The sequence below is a fragment of the Giraffa tippelskirchi genome, chromosome 3, assembly GCF_054371585.1.
Source record: "Giraffa tippelskirchi isolate mGirTip1 chromosome 3, T2T-mGirTip1v1.2.pri, whole genome shotgun sequence".
NCBI lineage: Eukaryota > Metazoa > Chordata > Mammalia > Artiodactyla > Giraffidae > Giraffa > Giraffa tippelskirchi.
The window spans coordinates 146305179-146329068 of NC_137277.1; the positions used below are offsets into that span (position 1 = coordinate 146305179).

A 23890-nucleotide genomic window follows, 5' to 3' on the forward strand; every position below is an offset into this window, starting at 1 on the left:
ACCTGTAGTGGTGATCACTTTGTAGAGTACACAGATGTCAAATAGTAAATGCTGCACATCTGAAACTATATACTAAAATAATAATAATAATTAAAGATGATAGAAAAAAAAAAGGAGTTGGCTACCCTGAGATTCAGTCAGGCTTGTTCTCGTCCCTGTATCATTATGAGTTTCCAGCTCTACAAACCACAGAACAACAAATAGGTTTAAGCTAGGAACTGAGCAAAGGAACTGCGTAGTAAATAAAAACAGTTTCCTATATAATGAGAAACTTTAGTCACCAGAAAGGTCTCTTCAAATTTGTGGCACCTTTTATTCATATTAATTCTCTGCAGTTCTTTACATTTAGTAGCCCCTTAAAGTAGCTCTACTGATATAAACCTTTATAATTCAACCCGAGACAGCTTTAAAAATAGAAGAGGTATTTCTTGGGGATATTGTAGATGAAAGATCATGTTATGTCTTTTTAGTCCAGTTTCAATTATGAACATTCCATAACCCTAAATTAGACTGCTATATTCTCATTGTCTTTGTCTGAATCACTAGACCTCACTGGAATACTCTAGACACATACTACAAGGTCATCTTAATGTTTGTTGGTGTCAATTTATATTTAAAACATCAAAACAATTTATTATAAACAAAATTGAAAGGTGATAATGTAGAGCAAGCACATGATGACTTTTACTTTACAAGGAAGAGCGTTCTCCAGCAGCCCTGGGGCACAGAGAATTTTTCTTTACCACATTTCATCATACAGTCATCCCTCAGTATCCATGGGTTCTGCATCCAGGCATCCAAACTATAGATTGAAAATATTGGGAAAAAATTCCAGAATGTTCCATAAAGCAAAGCTTAAATTTCCTGTGCATACTGCAGCACATGCAGTGTGCAACTATGAACATCGTATTTAATCTAGAGATGACTTAAAGTATATAGGAGCATGTGCACTGGGTATATGCAAATACTACATCATTTTATATATATTATTTAAAGATCTAAGAACCTGGGTATCTGCAAGGCGGTCCTGGAACCAATCTCCTAGGATACCAAGGGATGACACTACTTTAATATCACTGAAATTGGGATACATCTTACAATCAATAGCATCTTGGACCTGATGAGATACAGTTGCTGCAAAATGGGATGAGTAATGATTAAAATCTCTCCCACCTACCACCCTGCCAAAGAACATCTAATTTCCATTCCCTGCTTTTAAAAACATGTATATAATTTTGTAGTCTACATTGCTCTTTTATGTTTTCCAATCATTTGAGAGCAACCATACAATTGGACTTTTAGAATACCCACATTTTTTTGACAAATGAACAAGATCTGAGTCCACTTTTTCAATCCAGAATACAACCAACTTCTGAGTATTCATGTTAACATAAAGCAGTACTGATATGAATAGCCCAAAAGATATGTGTGCTGTTATTTTTAACACAAACTATGGGACTAAGTTTTATTAAATATTAATATTTATATTATAATTAAATAGAGGGCTTTCCTAGTAATTCAGTTGGTAAAGAAAACTGCCTGCAGTGCAGGAGACTACCTGCAATTCAGGAGACTCAGGATCAGTCCCTGGGTTGGGAACATTTCCTGGCAAAAGAAACAGCAACCCACTCCAGTATTCTTGCTTGGGAAATCCCATGGACAGAGAAGCATGGTGCCCCACAGAGTTGAACATGACTTAGCAACTAAAATCAAAATGAAATATAATTAAATAGACTAATATTAAATGACTAATAATAATAAACTGACTTTGCATTTAATAAACATGCTTCACTTTGCATGGTGAGGGATTGTGAGAAAGAAAGGAGGAAGACATGTGTGATGGGCAACTGAGGCAGCCCCCTCAGATACTTACTCACAACCATAAACAGCACACAGACAGTGATTGTAGACAAAGCTATTTATGAAAAATGTTATGTATTGAAATAAATAGAAAGGTTTAACACATCTTCCCAACTACAGAAAAAATTTTGAAAGTTGCGGGCTTCTTTGTAACCAATAGTGAAATTTTAAATATAAAGAATGTAGATGAGGGATTAAAATCCCTTATTTGCAGCCACTCTGACACCTCTGCGACTTATATTTGGAACTTATTTTTTAATAAAATAAGAGAACTCAAAATATACCAAAATTACTTACTGCAAAGTTTACTAACTAATTTGAAATTGCTCTAAGGCAACTGCAAGAGAACATTATGGTACTATTATTAATACTTATTGTAGCTAAGTAGAAATTATACAACTAAGAAAAACACATTTCTTTTAGCTTCCTGAGACAAATTTTAAACTCACTTGCTTGTTTTTGACTATCCCAGAAAAGAGATGTCACCTATCATTTTAAATATGGTTCCATTTTTCAGACTAAGGACCCAGAAACTCAGAATAAAGAAGCACCTTGTTCAAAGTCAAATAGCCGCAGGGAGCAGCACAAAGAGACACTACCACTAGGCCACACTATTTCATGGAAAATCTTCACCACCATCTCCATCAGCGAGTGCAAACCCAAAGTGGATATTTGCAACCAATTCTTTAGACATAGCAAGAAACAAGGTGACAAAAATGAAACAAAAAGTTTCAGGCCTTTATATGCGCTAATTAAGGAATTAAGAATCATAGGAAGTTAGGCGACCTAAAGGTAATTTAAAACTTGACAGGAAAAGCAAAACAGTAAACACAGGTTAAGATGATTTGTACAATATGCTCGGAAAGACAGAGATCTGAGCATTGCCTTTTCCTCCCTCCCAAAAAAGAAAGATAAAATAATTGGGTATTTTTCACCACTTTCCCTTTGGCTTAGTGAGATCAGTTTGAACAGCAACATTATACTAAGAGTAGCTAAGGTGCAGATACATAACACACTCACTGTTAAAAAGAACATTTTAAAACCAAAGTGAATGGTTACATGTTCCATTGGTGAGAATGAATTCCTCCTCAGAGCAAGAAGTGGGAGGGAAGCTGGCGTCTCAGGGCCATCCTTTCTACCTTAGCACAGAGGAAAGAGCATGATGCAGGCAATGAATGACATATATATTCTTTGCTTGTTTTCAGCCTTGTCATTATGTTTTGTGATATGCTAAATAACTATTAAACATGAGATCATAATAATATTTCAATTAAGGATATGAAGTGAAAGTGAAAGTGTTGGTCACTCAGTCGTGTCCAACTCTTTGCGATCTGATGGACTGTAGCCCACCAGGCTCCTCTGTCCATGGGATTCTCCAGGCAAGAATACTAGAGTGGGTTGCCATTCCCTTCTCCAGGGGATCTTCTTGACCTAGGGATTGAACCCGGGTCTCCTGTACTACAGGTAGATTCTTTACTGTCTGAGCCACCAGGAAGGTATAGTATAGGGAAAAAATGATTTGGAGGAATTACTTTATCATGAAAAATTAATGTTATTTGTCAGCCTTCTAACATCCGTTTCCATCACCATTTCTGAGTTATACTATCAGAATGGCAACTCCCTGCAATTCTAGTTGATAGAAATACTTCCTCTGGGCTGTGGAGTCTGACATGAGTCAATTCAAGAACTTCTCGCCTAGAAGACTGTGGAAGGGTTTGCTTGTCTGACAGGGGCACCCTCACCTGTGAGGGTGAAATACGGATACTAGCCTCCGAGGCTGGAAGGATTCAGACAGAAGATCTGTGTAGAAGGCCTAGCACACAAGATATGGACCCAGTGAATGTCAGCTTTCTTCCCTCCATGGAGTCGTTTCTCAGACATCATCCCAATCACCCGATGGGAATTACTTTGAAGTTGTCATTTGTGCGTCCCCATCAACAAGATTCATGAGGTTGGAGGTGATCTAATACAACTTTACATGATAACAACTGAAAGGGACAGTCAACACCTGGTTACCACAGGTCATACATGAATTTAAGATTAAATGATACGGACAGTTGGCAACTGGTTAAGACAATACTGATCCAGGCACTTGATCAGTCACTAGTCTGTAAATGAGCGCATGATCAATTTGTTATTTTCTACTGACCCATTTGGCTATTTGATTTCATTGCCTGATTATTTTGGCATATTGCAACTTAAGCTGTCCTTTAATGACCCCTCAAATGGGCAAGATTTGCTTAGAATGACACAAATCATTATCATACAATCTATGTCTCTAAAAGACTACATAAACACCACCATAATACTATAACATTTTCACAGTACAGTAACTTCTACCAGTCATCTTGTTCGTCAAATATTTGGCAATAAAACCTCAACTAGGGGCATGGGACAGAGCTGCTTTAAAAATATATCTATATGCTAAGTGAAATAAGCCACTACAAAAGGACAAATATTCTATGATTCTACTTTTATGAGACATCTAGAGTAAGTAAATTGATAGGGACAGAAAATAGAACAGAGGTAACCAGGGGCTGTTGGAAGAGAGAAGAATAGGCAATTATTGCTTAATATTTACAGAACTTTCATCTGGAGTGATGAAAAGTTTTGAAAATAGATGGGGGTAGGGGGTGATGATTGTATGAAATGTAAATGTAGTTAATGATACTGGATTGTAAACTTAAAAATTATAAATTTAAAAATTGTTAAAATGATAAAACTTCATGTTATGTATTTTTATCACATATATGAAAAAAGTTTTAAGCGTGTGTAGTGTTGCAGAGATAATGTTAGGAAGGGAGGAGGGGGCATTTGCAAACTGTCCTTCCATTTAATCATCTTAATAACCTATGAGGTGGTTAAGGTGGGTACTGTTAGATCTTTTTATTTTAATGGATTAAAACCCTAAGGATCTGGGGCTTTGTCTTTTAACTTTTCCTTGAGTAAAAAATTAGTAAGCCACAAAAAGACATGTTCATAATGTTTTCAAATTGGAACAGTTAGAGACCATTTAATAAGGGAGACCTAGGCCTAAGGTACAGTAAATTAGGATGCTTGGGACAGACAATGGGGCTGATGGAAGAGGCTGGAAGTGGTGACTCAGGAGGACATCAGAGGAAAAGGAAGAGGCTGTCAGCACTTAAACACATTTTGAAAGGTGAAATCAAAAATAAATACACAGACACACAAACATAACCTATACTTTCTAAGCATCTGGCCAGACAGAGAACAGCTAAATCACGACTTCCCTGTCTTTAAATATATATGCCTCAGCCTGCAATTGTTGCCTTTTTATGGACTTTTCCACTCCTTCCTTCTGCCCTCAAGACTGCTCTTTTGAAATATAGACCACTGGGATATTCAAGAAAACATGTACTAGCCACTGAATTATTCTTTCATGCAACTGCCAAACTTAAGTGAGGAAATACCTAAAATGGATTGACTTGGGGGTAATAAGGGAGAATTATTTCAAAACCAGTCTTTTACTCATGAACTGAGAATATTTTAAATGGTCTAATAATCTACCAATCTCCTGTGAAGTACTATTGGGTGCTCCACTCTCTTCTTCCTAGGCTGAAAGCTTCATCTCTTTCATCTTCACCACTATACCCCCAATCCTTTGTAAAGTACCTGACTCTTAACTGGGACTCCATTCACGCTGGTAAAATACATTTTTAAATGACTGTTTCACTGTCTATAAACAAAAACTCATTCTTTTTCACACTACACAGGTTGAATAAAAATATATTCACCTATTCTATTGTAACCACTAACAAAATGAATGAGCTTATCTCCACACTGAAATTCAATCCAGCTATGCAATTTAAGTGAATAATCCGGAATGTTGCAGAGTAACAGCCATAGGATTAATGCAGACACGCATACTATGTGCCCTTGCTGGCTGAGAAGGACTACTCCAGTGACGTTTTCCAAAATCACACAACATACCAGAAGCCTAAATCAAATATCCCCCATATCTAAGCAACAGAAAAGAGCCCCCGTTTGATTGAAAATGTTCTGGGGGTATCAACCACCAAAATACTATATTCATTGTTTCTCATTCAAAACATTTTAGAGCTGCCAAGAACACTGTAAAAATAATAAAACTTTATATTTTATAAAACTTTCTAAACATTTTAATATTAAATTAATTAAACACATTAGAGCAGTGGCTCTCAACCAAGAATCATTTTCCTCCCTTCAAAGGACATTTGGCAATGTTGAGACATTTTGGCTGGCACTGGGTGGGGTGGGGAATGCTACTGGCATCTAGTAGGTAGAGGTCAAGGATGTTGTTAAACATCCTGTAATACACAGGATCACAGGTCATTCCCCAATCACAAGGAATATCCAACCCAAAAGCTTAGTTGGGCCAAAGTTTAAAACTCCTGCATTAGAGTAACAACTACATGCAAGATATACTTTGTGCCGAATGCTGAGAACTCCAGAGATAAAAGATAAGAGATGGCTTCTGCTATTGTGAGGCAGTCCATTAAGTGATGAGAACTGGCAGATAACACTGACAGCAGGCTGTGATAAGTGCTCAACAGGGGTGTGTCCAAAAGGTTACTAAAAGCAGAAGAAGCAACTACTTTAATCAGAAGGTCAGGGTTCTTCACCAGAAGCGACTTCCCAGCTGATGTTTGAAAGATTTCATCAAGCAGGAGAGAGTAGGGCATGCTAGCCAAGAGAAATCGCACAGCAAAAGCAAGGTAGTGCCACACCGAAGGACTCCAAGGTCACCAGCATTGTGCACAGGGGCCACCAAAGCCAGAGATTAACCTGGCACATCTCCCTTGAGGACTAGTCTCATGTAGACAGGGGAGGTTAGTAATTGAACAGGTAAAAAGGTTTCTACGGACATTTTAAAAATATCAAAAACATAGGTGCATGGAGTAGAGGAAATGCTAAGGGTAGTAGTTAGGTTGTTCCCACCCTTGGGAATATTTTGGTGAAGTTTGAGAAATGTTAAATGTTTCAATTGCATACATTTGGAGCACTGAGTAGGTAGAGGGACGAAGGTGACTGATAGAAATCAGGCTAGTGTCTGGGGGAGCCGCTGGAGGCTTATAGACAAGGAAATGATACAATGTTAGTGTTGGAGAAGCAGGTGCCAGAAGAAAGATTATGACGCAGGATGACTTAAAATATTTCACAGGAGAGGTGATGAAAGTCTAAACAAGGCAATGGCACAAAGGAGGAAGATTTTAATATGGAGGTGGTGGAACCAATAGTATCTACTGTGAGAGTGACAGAAAAGAAACTTTTGAGGTTGGGCAACTCAGTGGGCAAGCAATGAGAAGAGAAAATGGGAGAGCAAAAGCATTTTTACACCAAGGGTAAAGATGTTCTCATTCAAAGCTTAAGACAACCCTGCAAATTACATGACATATGTGGACACAATCATGCCCAGTTTACAGATGAGTTTAATGAGGCTCTGAGAGTGGACAGGCTTGCCCAGGATCACAACCAGCATAAAAGAACTGAGATTCAAGAATCCCCTGGTAGTCCAATGATTAGGACATGGTCCTTTCACTGCCCGGGGCCCAGGTTCTATCCCACAAGCCACGTGGCTCAGCCAGGAAAAAAAAAGAGAGAGAGAGAATGAGAGTAGAGCTCAGGGCTCTCAGCTCCTCATGTGGGTTCCTTCCATGCAGGCTGTCTCTCTAGTCACATCTTATAGCTATAACCAAACCAAATAATCACAACAGATCAATACTGACCAAATTCCTGCAGGCCTCAAAAACCCTGGATAAAATTCCGAATTGGTGATATTAAGTTAGGAGCTTGTCTACTTCCAGGAAAAGCCCAATTTGACTTTCAAGTAAATCCAAGAGAAAATTAACTGTGACTAACTGTAAAATTTAGGACAAATGACTGAATTGTTTTTCTAAATTGTTCTTTATCCAGTCCCTACATGTGATCAGAATAATTCAAGATAATTCAATAATTCAGAACTTCATAAGTAATCACATTGGAATAAATAAAAATTCTAGCAACAAGATTTAACCCTATGTACATCCCCTGGAGGAGGAAATGGCAACCCACTCCAGTATTGTTACCTGAAAAATCCCATAGACAGAGGAGCCTGGTGTGACTCCACAAGGTCACAAAGAGTTAGACAAAACATACCAACAGGGAGGTATTGAAATGGCCTAAGAAAGCTGTAAGCACAGAAGCAGGGACATGACTGATGGTCAAGAAACACTAGTGTCCCTTTCCATCTACCAATCACCTAGGTGCATGCTGTCTTGAGTTTTTTGGAAGCTAAGATATCAATAGCAGGCTTTGTCTCAGAGGATCTATTCCAAACACTCTCCAAGACACATATAAAAATTATTCAGTTCACACCAACAATATCATGTCTCAATAATAACAGCTGGTACTATTTATGGAGTATCATTGTATGCCAGTACCAGGCCAAGAATTTATGTGATTTATCTCATTACTCTTCATTATATGACTTAGATCTATTACTCTCCTGGTTTTACTTACAAAGAAATAGATGAGGTCACAGAGGCTTGTAAGCCAAGACATGAACCCAGATCTGACTGACTCTCAATGCAGACTCTTAACCACTAGGCTACCTACTTCTCCCAGAGACTGTTATCACAGAACATAGCTCAGGACATATCAACTTTCCATGGTTCTTGTTATCGTCCCTTGAACTTGACAGACATGCAGGTGGCCTATTGTCTTAAATCAAATGTAGCAACTCACACCAGAAAACGGATTTCCATTCATAGCTTTAAATAATGTCAACCTGAGTTCACTTCACAGCTGTTCTAAGCCACTCCTGATAGCCACTAAAACATCTTATCATTAGAAAAAGTGGTTCCCTCACCCATGAACACACACAGAAACAGAAGCCCTTCCTCTGCTATTCCTCCCTTTCATCCTCTCGGTCTCTTACTTTTGTGACTTGTCATACTTTATGATCAGTTCATTAAATAAAGAGTATCACTTTTTCTCACAGTGCATTTTTACATGCTGAACTCACTACAAAATCTCTATAAAACATATATGATGCAAAGATCATCTCTCTCTGCTAGACCCAGAAAAGGCTCAATAAACAAATATAAACAAATTAAGATGGATTTGGGATGGCTGACCCATTTCATTGACCAAGAAATGCAATTTGGAGCCTGAACTTTGGCAAGGGAGGTCTCAACTGGAGTTGCAATTAACCAGCTGAGTAAACTCAGGCAAGTAAAGTGCCTCTGGGCCTTGTTTCTTGATTTATAAAATAGAAATACTGATACCCACCTCCTATGACATGTATGAGAAGTTAAGGAGTGAGTGTAAAATGTTTTAATGTGACTCCTACTACATCAGAGCTCTAGTGATAAGTTCTCCTCTACAACAAAAAGCGCCACAATCTCCATATTTTTGCCCACCTAAGATGTAGTGTCATCCTCTAGGGGATCTTCCCAACGCAGGGATCAAACCCATGTCTCCTGCGTTGCAGGCAGATTCTTTACTGTCTGAGCCACCAGGGAAGCCCAAGAATACTGGAATGGATAGCCCATCCCTTCTCCAGGGGAACTTCCTGACCCAGAAATCGAACCAGGGTCTCCTGCATTGCAGGCGGATTCTTTACCAGCTGAGCCACCGGGGACTCATCGGAAAAGTCCCTGATGCTGGGAAAGACTGAGGGCAGAAGGAGAAGAGGGCATCATAGGATGAGAAGGCTGGACAGCATCACTGATGCAATGAACATGAACTTGGGCAAACTCTGGGAGATGGTGAGGGACAGGGAGGCCTGGCATGCTGTAGTCCATGGGGTCACAAAGAGTCAGACACAACTGGGTGACTGAACAACACGATGTAGTGTGAATATAAAGACAACTGTCTGAGCGGGAGTGCCCCTCCTGCTAGACAGCATACCCATGGCTGCTTCGTTTGTTCTGAAGACACTGACCTGGGAGAGAGGGCATTCTTTGGCTAATGTGCTCTGGTTCATCTCTTTAAGCAATTCCTTTAAGGCATTGCGGACTGTGGCATGGTTCCACTGCTCTGCAGGCAAGTCTTCCAACTTCGAACAACTGGAAAACAGAGGAAGAATGAATGACATGCAAACCCTAATAGTGCAGAGTACAGCAGTCACCTCCCGTCCTGTAAAGCATAAGGAGAACCATCAAAGAACAGGGTCAAACCTGGGTTCGAAATGAGGGAAAAGGAGTAAAACTGCTTCTCTAGGGCCTCGGCAGAGCCCATCATGGCCTCTTTCAGTCGGCTATCACACTAGCCTGAGAAAAACAGTCATTTTGGAGATAAATGCCAATTTTTAAAAATATGATTTTTCCAACCTGCTGATAGAAATGGCATGGCAGTGTGATTACAAACTTCTGCAACTTAAATTTAACTATTGGACATTCCTAAGGTTAAATGTAACATAAGTTTCATCAGATTTGAAGGCCTACTTTCACTTTCACTTTCACTTTCACCCTTAACACTCACAGAACAATCTAGAGATGTTACTTACCTAACCAAAAAATAACTAAAGACATTAAAGTATTCCTAGACAAGGATGGGAATGGTAGATCCCTATTAAAGTGCAAATTCTCTGAAAGGGGGTAAATTCAAAACCTATAGAGGAAAGGACAATATAAGGGATATGACTTGCAGGAACTTGACAACACAAGGTACTGCAGAGAACCTCTAGAGTCCTTAGCAGTATACTTTGTCCTGAGTGCTGTATCTGAAAAAAAAGGAACCATTCCCAGAACTTCTGCAGGCTACCAGAGAGGAAAGCAAAAGACATCCAGTGCCAGTACCCTCTGGGTAAGCAGGCTACCCAGGCACCCAACTCACCCCTCAAACACAAGCCTGAAACAGCAGAGGTGTTGATTCTTCAAGTATTATGTACTAAGCATTTAACCAGAGGACTCATTAAATTAGGGGCTTTGGAAAGTGCCCCTTTATGGGCTGCAGATTTTTAATGATTTATCAAGCTCTCCCTAGGTTACCACTTCACTGCTTCTGAAAACAAAACATAAAACAGTTGGAATGTGGACTATAAAGATGCCTGGTGAAGGGCCCCCTTCCCCTCCTCTTCTTTTTTTTTTTTCTTTTCATTTCATCCGATGTCAAGAAATGAACAAAGACAGGATGAGCTGATCTCTGCAGCGAGTCTATGATCGACGGAGCAGCTCCGAGAGTAAGGAAGGGCAGATGTTCAGAGACACCCACCTTTGTAATTGGATTTTCAATGTCACGACGTGATAGACATCTTGCAGCATGTCGGCCACTGTCGCGTCGGGTGCATCTGTCACATAACTGAGGGGGAGAGGGTTCCACCTCCCCAGCTTGATTATTCCTGCACAGGGAAGAAAAACATAATAAACACATAGCTGCTATTTATTAAACCCTCCCATTGTTTGTTCAATGTTAAGAAGGTCATCCAATAGCCAACATTCAAGGCCCACTCAGAGATATTTTACAACCCTGTGCAATAGCCTATTTCTCTCTGGCTGACAATTGAGTTAACTATACAGGAAGATGAGAATGAAAGGATGAGGTTTCATCATGGACAATCAGTTTTTTTTATGTTTTCCTGTTTCTTAAATTACTTAGAAAACCATACGGACACTTCCTTCCCCCAAAGTCTTATTTCACAGTCTAACTTAAGACTGATGCTAAATATACCGAACTGCTGATTTCATAGACAAAAAAAAAAAAGCAAGTCTTAAGTAAATATAAGATTCAGTTTTGAATTGTACAAGAAAATTCCTGTGTGTGGGCTCAGCACACACACAGTCACATCCTGGTTGTGGTGCGAAACCCAGTGTGAATAGCATTTGGAGCTGAAGAAGCAATGAGAATTCACTTCTAAATTCACGTTTCACCAGGCGGAGGGCTTGTCTTCCACAGCACAATGACTGACCACAGATCAGAAATAGCAAAGATGCCTTCAACTTCCTTTTTTTCCCCCTTTGATAGTTCCTCAGCTTTTTTCACAGTGACAGTGGTACCCTTCCCCTGTGCTACATATGGTAAACACTTGTGACAATGGAGAAAATAAAAATCCTGGTCAGACCTGGACAGATTCACAGAACAGCTTCAGCAAGCCATGGTGAAAATGCTAGGCTATTCACAAGATGGAACTTATCTGCAGCACAGGGCACACATAACACTGATAACAAAATATAAAGAGAAACCCACTTCACAAACAACACAGAGAAACAAACATTTTATTTGTATGCTACAAAAAAATCCAAAGGTCCCCTAGATGTCAAAAACTGTCACACATCCCAAACAGCTATGCTTTAGTGATAGACGAGGAACAGCATTTTTATTTTTATTTTTGGCAACACAGGTGAGTTCCAACTACATTGTTCTTTCAAAAAATATATTTTATCCTCAAAGAGAGATAACACCTGTATACCCAAGTAAACCTTTAAAAGCTTCACAAGATGCTGCTTTAGAGCTATGGGGCAAAATTCCAATAATAGGAAATGAACTTTCTGGTCAGGGCACGTCCTGTCCAAGATGAAATCAATGAATGCGCAATGCTTGACATAATGCTTGAAAACAGGGAATAAACAGAACAAAAATATTAAAATGATGCACTGTTTCAGTATTAAGATTTAACAATCTGGTGCTGAATATGCTGCAGTATAAATAGTGCCTGGACTCAGATCCAATAAAGTAACACAGCTCTCATTCATAGTACCGTATGTCTCCAGTTCTGGCTCCTTAAGTCATATTTCACTTGCCAAGAAAAGCTGTTTTCTTGTGGGGATAGTTTTCCTAACATTCTCTCTCATGACAATGAAAAGTGCACAGCACACAGCATGGAGTAGTCATGAAATGAACATCCAGGGCCCACCGGACAGCCATCCGCAGAGGCCAGGTCTGCTTCCTTGCTTCCTCTACTGCTTCTGACTTTTGAAAGTACTAAAAAGATACCGTGGGACATGTCTAATATATTTCCTTTTTAAAAAAACCACTCCACAGTTTTAAATTCCCTTTAAAAACCCCTTATCGTGATAGCCCATAAGTTGAGTATAACCTGTGTGTGTATGCTAAGTCGCTTCAGTTGTGTCTGACTCTTTGCAACCCTAAGGACTGGAGCCCACCAGGTTCCTTTGTCCATGGGATTCTCCAGGCAAGAATACTGAAGTGGGTTGCTGAGCCCTCCTCCAGGGAATCTTCCTGAGCCAGGGATTGAACTCACATCTCTTGCATATTTCCTGCACTGGCTGGCAGGTTCTTTACCACTAACGCCACCTGGGAAGCCTGAGTATAACCAGATCATCTCCTAAAGGTGGTATTTTATTATGAGATTAGAGGGAGAAAAAATGAAGCCAGCAACTCCTAAGCAAGTAGAAGACAACTGTGTGGGTCATTTGGTTACTAAGAATACAAAGGTAGCATAAAGCCAATGAATCCTGTAAACTTTAATGCACAACTCTAGAGGCGATTCATTCATGCTATTGTGTGCTGTTGTTCATTCCTTTTCATTGTTGCGGAGTGTTCTGCTACAAGTTTATACCACAGTGCAGCCAGACACAACAGAATATCTCCTAATGCTTTCATTTATATAAAATACAAGAACAAGCAAGACTTGTCTATGAAAAGGGAGGTCAGAATGTGCTTACCTCAAGAGAGCAGGGTCATGACTGGAAAGGGACATAAAGGGGATTTCTAGTTTTGGCTGGTGGTTACATGGGTATAAAAATTGTCAAAATCCACGTAACCAAACACCTAATATGCCTGTATTTTATTGTATTTAATTATACCTCAATTTTTTAAAGGTAGAGGGGGAGGAATCTCTACAGGAAATGATAGACAATCACTCTATTGAAATTATTCCTCTCCATTTAGATGAATTTTCTCCCTACCTTGATGAGCCAGAAGGAGACTTGTTTGGGCTGGAATTAGACACATACAGGTGTCTTCACCACTTAATGCCTTCACAGAGAGCAGCTGCTACAGGTTGGTTTCTACATCTTGGGAGAGAGCTGTTGACACACGCTATTTTCAGGCAAGGGGAAGTGGTGCGTGCTTTTTCTTTTTCACACCATATTGACTAACCTGCACCTAGAAGTCATGCTCTTTGCTTAACTACCTGCCAGAGTTTGCAGGTGCGAGAAATGCTAGGACTGCCACGTCCAGAGGCTGCTCTCTTCTAGCCTGGCAGGGACTTGGAGCAACCCTTCTTAATGAGCCTTTCCTCCAAACGAGGTCTTGTCTAAAGTATTAACCCTCTTTGGAAATACCTTCCTGAGATACAGTCCTCCTTCCTTGGTATAAAACAGACAGAAATATTACTTGGGCTGGTATCAAGTGTTAATTGAGGAAATTGAATTGGTTTTCTTTTTCTTTAATTAATTAAATTTTAATTGAAGGGCTTCAACAATACGTGAACCGTGAACTTCTAGGTGTTCAAGCTGGTTTTAGAGAAGGCAGAGGAACCAGAGATCAAATTGCCAATATCCGCCGGATCATCAAAAAAGCAACAGAGTTCCAGAAAAACATCTATTTCTGCTTTATTGACTATGCCAAAGCCTTTGACTGTGTGGATCACAATAAACTGTGGAAAATTCTGAAAGAGATGGGAATACCAGACCATCTGACCTGTCTCTTGAGAAACCTGTATGCAGGTCAGGAAGCAACAGTTAGAACTGGACATGGAACAACAGACTGGTTCCAAATAGGAAAAGGAGTACGTCAAGGCTGTATATTGTCACCCTGCTTATTTAACTTCTATGCAGAGTACATCATGAGAAACGCTGGGCTGGAAGAAACACAAGCTGGAATCAAGATTGCCAGGAGAAATATCAATAACCTCAGATATGCGGATGACACCACCCTTATGGCAGAAAGTGAAGAACTAAAGAGCCTCTTGATGAAAGTGAAAGAGGAGAGTGAAAAAGTTGGCTTAAAGCTCAACGTTCAGAAAACTAAGATCATGGCATCCGGTCCCATCACTTCATGGGAAATAGATGGGGAAACAGTGGAAACAGTGTCAGACTTTATTTTTTGGGGCTCCAGAATCACTGCAGATGGTGACTGCAGCCATGAAATTAAAAGATGCTTACTCCTTGGAAGGAAGGTTATGGCCAACCTAGATAGCATATTGAAAAGCAGAGACATTACTTTGCCAACAAAAGTCCGTCTAGTCAAGGCTATGGTTTTTACAGTGGTCATGTATGGATGTGAGAGTTGGACGATGAAGAAGGCTGAGTGCCGCAGAATTGATGCTTTTGAACTGTGGTGTTGGAGAAGACTCTTGAGAGTCCCTCGGACTGCAAGGAGATCCAATCAATCCATCCTAAAAGAGATCAATCCTGGGTGTTCATTGGAAGGTCTGATGTTGAAGCTGAAACTCCAATACTTTGGCCACCTCATGCGAAGGGTTGACTCATTGGAAAAGACCCTAATGCTGGGTAGGATTGGGGGCGGGAGGAGAAGGGGACGACAGAGGATGAGATGGTTGGATGGCATCACCGACTCGATGGACATGGGTTTGGTTGGACTCCAGGAGTTGGCGATGGACAGGGAGGCCTGGCATGCTGCGATTCATGGGGTCGCAAAGAGTCGGACACGACTGAGTGACTGAACTGAACTGAACTGTGTTGGTTTCTACCAAACATCAACATCAATCAGCCATAGGTTTACCCATGTCCCCTCCCACTTGAACATGCCCCCCACCTCCCTTGCCTGAGGAAATCAAATTGGGAAGCAGACACCATAATGACAAAGAACTCCAGCTTCCAAGTCAAACTGCTGCTGCTCATATCCTGGCTCCTCTACCTACTAACCATGCAACCACAGCAAGTTCCATCATTTCCCCATACCTCAATCCTCTCGTCTGTAGAATGGAACAATAAAAATCCTGACCTCACATGAATACTGCGAGACTGAACATAGCGCCCTCAGTACAGAGCTTTGTTGTATGTGTTAGTTGCTCAGTTATGTCCAACTCATTATGACCCCGTGGACTGTAGCCCGCCAGGCTCCTCTGTCCATGGAATTCTCCAGATACAAATACTGGAGTGGGTTGCCATTCCCTTCTCCAGGAAATCTTCCTGACCCACAGATCAAACCCATGTCTCCTGCATTGGCAGGTGGATTCTTTACCATCTGAACCATCAGAGAAGCCCCAGTACAGAGCCTGTATATCATTAATTCCAACAATTTACAGTAATTATCTTGACACATTTATGCTCCCTAGGGTTTCCCAGGTGGAGCTAGTGGTAAAGAATTGGCCTGCAATGCAGGAGATGTAAGAGACGCGGGTTCACTCTCTGGATCGGGAAGATCCCCTGGAGGAGGTAATGGCAACGCACTCCAGTATTCTTGCCATGGACAAGAATCCCACGGACAGAGGAGTCTGGCAGGCTACAGTCCACAGGGTCGCACAGAGTCAAAGATAACTAAGTGTCTTATCATGCATGTAATGCTCCCTAAAAGGCAAATATAGTTAATTTCAAAAATATTTACTTAAGGATGACTTCAATATCATTTAATCTTTAATTTGGTCAAGTGCCTACAAAAGGCGCTCATTATTTTAAATCACAAAGGAAGAGCATACATCAATTATGTCCCTCCTTTTATCCCCGTTCCCTTGTCCCTCCCCTCTGCTTATTCATTTCTTACAGACTTGCTCTGCAGTGTCGCCTTCCTTTTACCTACAAGTAGGTTCAGATCTCAGAGAAGGCAGTGGCACCCCACTCCAGTACTCTTGCCTGGAAAATCCCATGGACGGAGGAGCCTGGTAGGCTACAGCCCATGGGGTCGCTAAGAGTCGGACGACTAAGCGACTTCACTTTCACTTTTCCCTTTCATGCACTGGAGAAGGAAACGGCAACCCACTCCAGTATTCTTGCCTGGAGAATCCCAGGGACGGCGGAGCCTGGTGGACTGCCGTCTATGGGGTCACACAGGGTCGGACACGACTGAAGCAACTTAGCAGCAGCAGGTTCAGATCTCACCTACTTTAAAACTAACAAAAACAGTACAACAATCCTTTACCTCTCAGTGTCTCATTTTTTTGTACCATCAAATGTACTGAAAGTGAACCTCTTTAATTTCTCCCTCAGAACTTCACCCCAGATATCTATTTTCAGTTCCTTTCATGAGGAAAGGGAGGTTAAGTAGGGCTGGGTTACCTTGAGTAACATCACTAGGAAGTCAGAGATTCACTTCAAATACCCTGTGCTCATTCATCTTAGTAGCCTACAAGCCACACAGGTTCAAGTGTGAAGCACATCAGAAGAGAAGACTGGAAAGAGCTTGGTTCCCACTCTGGAAGGCCTGGATGCCCAACTCAGTAGCACACTGTATGGGTCAGAGGTCATAAGCAAGGCCTGGGGTCAGAGGTGAGTCCATGCCCCGTCCCTTCTGCTTGTCAGCTGTGAGCCTTTGGGCAAGTTGTTTAGTTGGTCTCTTCAAGACTCAGTTTCCACTATCTGTAAGATGGGGATAGTAACAATGCCTGCTCTTTAGGGTTGCCACCAGGCTTAAAATGAGAATGCGAATGTGGCAGTGGGATGGCACAGAGTAAGTGCCTAGTAAACATTAGAAGAAGACAGATCTTTGAAAGTTCTTGAGTGTGGATGTAACACCATCAAAGCAAAACTTTAGGACAGTGAAGCTATACTGGATGGATGGATATGTATAATTGACTCACTTTGCTGTACACCTGAAACTAACACCAGTGTAAATCAAGTATACTCCACTAATTTTTTTTAAAAAAAACCTAGACTAGAATTCAGATGGACTAAAAGAAGGAAGTATTCTGTGGGGGGAAAAAAGAGCTGAAATAATCCAGATAGGTGTATCTAATTATGCCATAACAGCCTCTTCCTGACTCCCTCTAAGGAAAGATACAGACCCCAAGAAATGCTTCAGTACAGTGAAGGAGGACAAAAAAAGAAGAGAGGGTATGTACCCACAGAGGATATCTGACTCACAGTGTTGGAGAAATCTCAATAACAACAGCGTAAGTATACAAAATTCTTTCTAATGCTTATACTCCATGAGTAGGTTTTAAAGCCCCAGTCCAAAAAATGAGGAAACTAATGATGATTAGATAGTACTAGACACATCCAGGTGGCGCTAGTGGTAAAGAATCTGCCTGCCATTGCATGAGAGGCAAGAGACACAAGTTCGATCCCTGGGTTGGGAAGATCCCCTGGGGTAAGAAATAGCACTCCATTCCAGTATTCTTGCCTGGAAAATTCCATGGGCAGGGGAGCTTGGCAGGCTACAGTCCGTGGGGCTACAAAGAGTCAGACACAACTGAGCAACGGAGCACGCGCACACACACACACACACACACACACACACAGCCACAACAGACACACACACCCAGCCAGGCACACAGTATACGCTCAATAAATGGCAATTCCCAATTCTTTTCTGAATATATATCACACTCTCATTTTGTCCGGAGTACTCATCCCATGCCTTCACTTCTGGAAATTGTATGCATTCTTCAAATTATGTACCACAAATAATTCCAACTCTGGTCAATCCAGCCTGAAGCAATTCCTTTCTCTATATATCTGCACAGTAAATACTCATGGTTGGTTAGTGTATCCTAGAAGGAGCTTATTTTATCACAATATCCCTTTATATTACTTTACAGTATACAAAGTGGTTTTTTTTTTCCCAAACCATTAGAGTTCATCCTCAGAGGAGAGCACAGGGTCAGTATGACACCTGAAAATGAGATGAAGATCAGAAAAGAGTGAGTTTTCAAGGACATCAGTGGATGACGGCCAGGACTAGGCTCCAGGCTTCACCTGACAAGTTTTCTACCTACTGGACCAGTTCCCTTCCCACTCCGCTCTGCTCATGTGTGCTGTGCCCCACCACACAGTCACTCATGGGGCAAGGTCTTGACATTTAATGTTAAAAAAGCAACCTATGAGACCAATAAGCAAACAGGTGTCAGGGCCTAAAAAGTCAGCTTCTCTGAGAAAAAAATCATCTGCCTCAACAGTGCCATTTAAGACATAAACACTGTTTCCCACATCATCTTTCCTATTTCCAAAGAATTTATCATCTGCACACATTTACAAAATGCCTGGTGCTGAGGACTATTACAAATGCAGTTTCAAGGTCTTTGAGTTGCAAATCATGGGCCTTTATTTGGGGGTTGAAATTCATATAGATGTTAACATGACTGAATTGAGCATAATATAAATAAAATTGTTTATATCTAGACAAATCTTACACTAAAATACAGAGGACCAATCCATTCTTCATGTGATGCCTTTAGACCAAATAACAAAATACAATTGCAGGTAAATTTCCCATTAGTGACATAAAGTTAGGTTGCAAATAGAGGCAATTTTTGTCTAAAATTAAAAAGGTGCAATAATGGAAATCAGTTTTTTACTCTCCCAATGCAGTGTTTCTGCCAAAGAGTGAACATATCACAAAAAGAAATATCAATACTTGCTTGTGTTCATTTGTATTTGTTATTTTTATCAGTTTATAACCTGTCTCAAAGACACCAAATACTCTTCTCAGTAAATACATAATTCATATCACTAGTATTATTTATCTCTAACTATGTGAAAACAAGCATGGTGATAATACACATTAGAGTTAATCAATATTTGACTCAAATTTTTAGAAAGTTGATCACTTCTGAGGATAATACAATATAATCAATAAAACATCAAAAGAGTTTATGCTAAGCACTAGTTATTCATTCATTTAACAAATTTTTCTTTTGTGTCTCCAGCATAAGTCACTAAGATGAAAACATAACCCAATACACATTATCCCTGTAATTATGGAGCTCACAGTTGAGTAGAGTAGCTTATTATTGCTAAACACATACCTAAGTGAAACCATTCTTAAAATAAACCAAAATGACAGTTTTACCCATTGTACCTCAAATATAAGAAATGTTTATTTCATGAATGCCTGCAGCAGATCGCCTATAAAGTACAAGAGAATAATTCTCACAGTTTGCAATGGCATAGAGATAGATGCTGATAAAAACAGATATATATTGGGTGTACTGAAGAATAAAGCCTACAAATCAATCGGTGAGACAGATACAGAAACCCAGCAAGATATCAGCTGTATTCTTATAGAACAGCTGATGAATAATTTTCTTTTATTCCAGGTACATTTTACCATTAATTTTCAAACAAAATGAAAATTCAGCCTGGGAAAAAAATGAAACATTAGCTTTAATATCTAAAGGCTAAGGTTTACATATTTCATAACTCCCTGAAAAGATCTCAGCAAAAGAGTATCAATACAAAACCCCAGCCTCAGAGTAACTAAGCCCTGGGGCTTCTGGTTGGCAGTATTATTTCCACAATATACCAAATGCTGATGAAGCCCCTTTTAAAAATAGGAGAACCCATGACACTGATTGCATCTGTTTATCCTCCTCAGACTGGTTGTGTCCCTGTGCTACAGCATGTAATTTTCTGTTGTTCAGCTAAGCTTTGTTAAAGAAATTAAAAAATGTCTATCCTATATAATAAGAACATAGAATTATTTATCCATAAATCAGTTCACAGGAAATCACTACCCAGCAGTATATAATAACTCAGCCTGTGTTTCTAACCTGTGGCCTGACTGTGGTATATCATCAAACTGTAGCAGCATAAAGGCATAAATTGTAGTTATTATTGTTAAACCTGTGGTAGGAATGACTTTTCAATGAGGACAGGGAAAAAAAGGCAAAACAAAAATGGTTTTTGAAATGTACACATTTTCCTTTTGAATACATAGCTTAGCAGTACCCCAGTACAACTTAGTGAAACTCTCCTACACTTTTCAGCTTTGATTTTAAAGACAATCCATATTTCAGATGTCTTCCATTGAGGTAAAAGTAAATGGTAAATGAAATAGCATTCTTCCAGCATTTCTTATATTTTCCAAGTACCATTACTACTTACACATATTAATGAAATCTCAGAACATACTTGTCTGGGAACCTACAATATACTTAATTCTGAGTTTATAACAATACAAAAAATATATATAGGACAAAAATAGATAGTTTGGCAATTGAGAATAACTACTGAGGCTGCACTGGTTAAATGAATTTATCTAAAAATACATACACACACAAACATACTCACAGAGAAAGCTCTGCCTGTAACAATTCAAATATTATTGACAAAAACAAACAAGGTAAGTTTTTACTCTTTAGAACATTAATTTTACATCATATCTGTATAAAGAGAAATGATCATCAGGAATATTATTAGTATTGAAAACCTGAAATATGAATTTATAGAGCACTTTCTGAACAAACAACATGATACAGAGCTGTCTGTCAATCTTTTCTTGAGCTGACTACCCCCTTACATTACAAAAATGTCCTACTTTAAAAAATACATACAGTACCATTTCGTGCCTTGTAATTCTATACATGGTTTTTACATTTTGCAGCATAAAGATTTTGTCTCATGTAATAGATGCTGCTTCACATTTGGGAAACGTTATGCTATAACCCTGACTTTTATTAGATTATTTAATATAAGCACTAAGTAACTAGACTAAATTAATAAAGACCCTATAAAAAAAAACAGACAGAGAGAACAAAATTATTCCGCAAATTAAATAAAACTTTCTGAAGTTGGTATTTTAGAAACCTTTATTTAATTTTCAAAATTCCAATTCTTCTGAAAAACAGCCAAAATATTGGTCAGGATATGAAAAAAATATGGTTAGTGTTTAGTTATTTATTTCATAAGAATGCCATTTAAAACTATTACATGGGGAATAGGACAAATGAGAAAGAAAAGCATTATGAGAAATTATTTGGGATCAGTTCTGAGCTTCTGCCACTGAATAAAACTATTTCATCTGGTATGTATTTTCTTATTATTGTTCTCAGTTTAATCATTATCTGAAAGAGTTCAGAATCAAATGGTTAATTTTGGCAGGTAACACAAACAAACTTCTCCTCCTTTCTATTCAGAAATATATTTGCATAAAGAGATTTTTCCCTAGTATTTGTCCTCCTAAAGTATCTTCAATAATCAAAGACACAGGGGAAAATGTATATATTCTTTTAAACATCTTTGGCTATATTCTAGCAGATGCTATTCATAAATTATGTTTAGCCAGTGTTTCTGCATCCTCTGGAGTAAGAAGTCTATCCACTGAAGATCTAAGAACACCATTATGAACGTATTCCCCATCTTAATTTATTACATGTATTCTTTTCTGATAGAAGCTCAAATGTTGCAACAAGTTTTACTGAGGACCTAGTTTTCCAGATACCATGTCACTGAGCTCAACACCCTTGGAAATCCTATAGACTGTATGCTCCCAATTATATATTCCAGAATTGTCCTTCAGGCATATTCTGTTTCCTATAATTTAAGGTTACATAATATCTGATTTTAAGGGCAATATTATGAGGGCATGTTGATTATCAAAGAAAATGTTGCCACATAATAGGAAGGCAAAAGTATCCTCATTTATGTTCTATATTTATTCATGTTCCAACTAACCTGATTTCGCAGTAATTTGTTAAGAAACTATAAGACATGGAAGCAAATATGGCTATAACGATTACAAAATGGCAACTAGTTTGGAGGTTTTTTCTTTGGTTTAAATTCTTGGGGGGTTCTTTAAGAACATTTTAATAATTTTTACTTTCAGTACATCTTCACATACATTCTACTATTAAATCTAAAAATGTACATGGCTTTCTGGTTTCAGATATTTTATATTCAAAGAAGTTCTGATGGTACCTTTATTTCCATCTTTTGGAAATGTCATACATAAAAGTGGCACACCAAACTTTTAAATATGGCACTACCATTCTAATGGCTATCACAAAGAAGCCAGAGACCCAGTACATATGAGGTGTGCTCCCAGTAGGTAGCAGTTTGTTGAATAGAAGGTAGATCTACAGTCACAACATACCTGGAGGTGAATCATGAAAATGGTCTATTTGAGCCCCATAAAATATTCAAACACATCAGAAAAATGCCATAGGCATCAACAGGCAACTGAACCATGCTAGAGATTTAGCATTTATTCCTGACAGGAAGTCTGGTTATCCCATGTAAGTTGGGCTGAACAGTTACAGATGATCTGAAGAATAGGGGAAGACCAGAAATGGATTTTTTTTTCCTCCCCATTCCCAGAAATTTGTAGTTTAGTAAAGACTGTGCTATTGAGAGTGGTCATATTAAGCAAATAGCTAGAGCATTCAAGGTCAAGTTCATCCTGAGAGCAGCTGTGGACCCCCTACCCGGGCTTGCAGAACAGAAGCTGCAGGGTAGATCTTTGTAAGTGCTGGGAATGAGCTAGGTTTGGGAAGCACAGCCCAGGTATCTGGTAAAAATAAGAACCTAGAGCATGGAAAAGATCAAGCCACTGATCCTCCTCAAAAGAAGGGCAGGAGACCAAGAGATTCACAGATTCCTTTTTTCCAACTCACTAGCAAATGTTAAAGAGGATAAGCAAAGCAAAAGGAGAAAGTGCTGGAGTGTGAGAAGGAAAATAGGGTTAGGAGCGCATTGTAATGAAGTTACAGTTCTCCTTAAGTTTGCGGGATTTGGTACGGGCTGAAGAGGTAATATTAATAACAGAAGAAATGTTTCCTGTATAGGCATAAATTCCAAAAACTCTTTACCTTACTTTGATTATGTGCTGCCAGAAGGCAAGGGCAGTGCCAGTTTAACTGTTTCATACAACCCCAACTACAGCCCTGTAAGCATGAGGCTGCCTCAAATACACTGTGTGCATGACAAACAAGAAAGCCACTTTATCTGAGAGAGGGCAAACTGAGAATCAGGATATCCAGGTCTGGTCCTGGAGCTGCCACTTGTTGGCTGTATCTCTACACCTATGAGAAACTCACTTAACCTCTCTGGACACCTATTTTTTCTTCTATAAAATGGGGATTTAAAAGCAAAACCAGAATAAAACCACCACCAATAAAAAAAAACCCCTGCCTGATTCACAAAATGGTAATTATAATAACATGAGCTAAATGGCACTGCAAATTATAAAGTGCTGTATAAACATATGCTGGCATTCATGAATTGTGAGTTAACATTAAAGAGATAAGCAT

At 39.4% G+C, this 23890-nt stretch overlaps 1 protein-coding gene across 1 annotated transcript in view; it reads right to left on the reverse strand.

Annotated features, from left to right (window-relative positions):
* The window catches only part of SATB2 (SATB homeobox 2), a 199157-nt gene that overhangs the window by 107413 nt on the left and 67854 nt on the right, over positions 1-23890 (reverse strand). The window contains exons 4-5 of the mRNA XM_081577716.1: positions 11056-11182; positions 9785-9908 (exon numbers count right to left, since the gene is read on the reverse strand). Coding sequence (XP_081433842.1) covers positions 9785-9908; positions 11056-11182 — 251 coding nt within the window. The remainder of the gene's footprint in view (positions 1-9784; positions 9909-11055; positions 11183-23890) is intronic.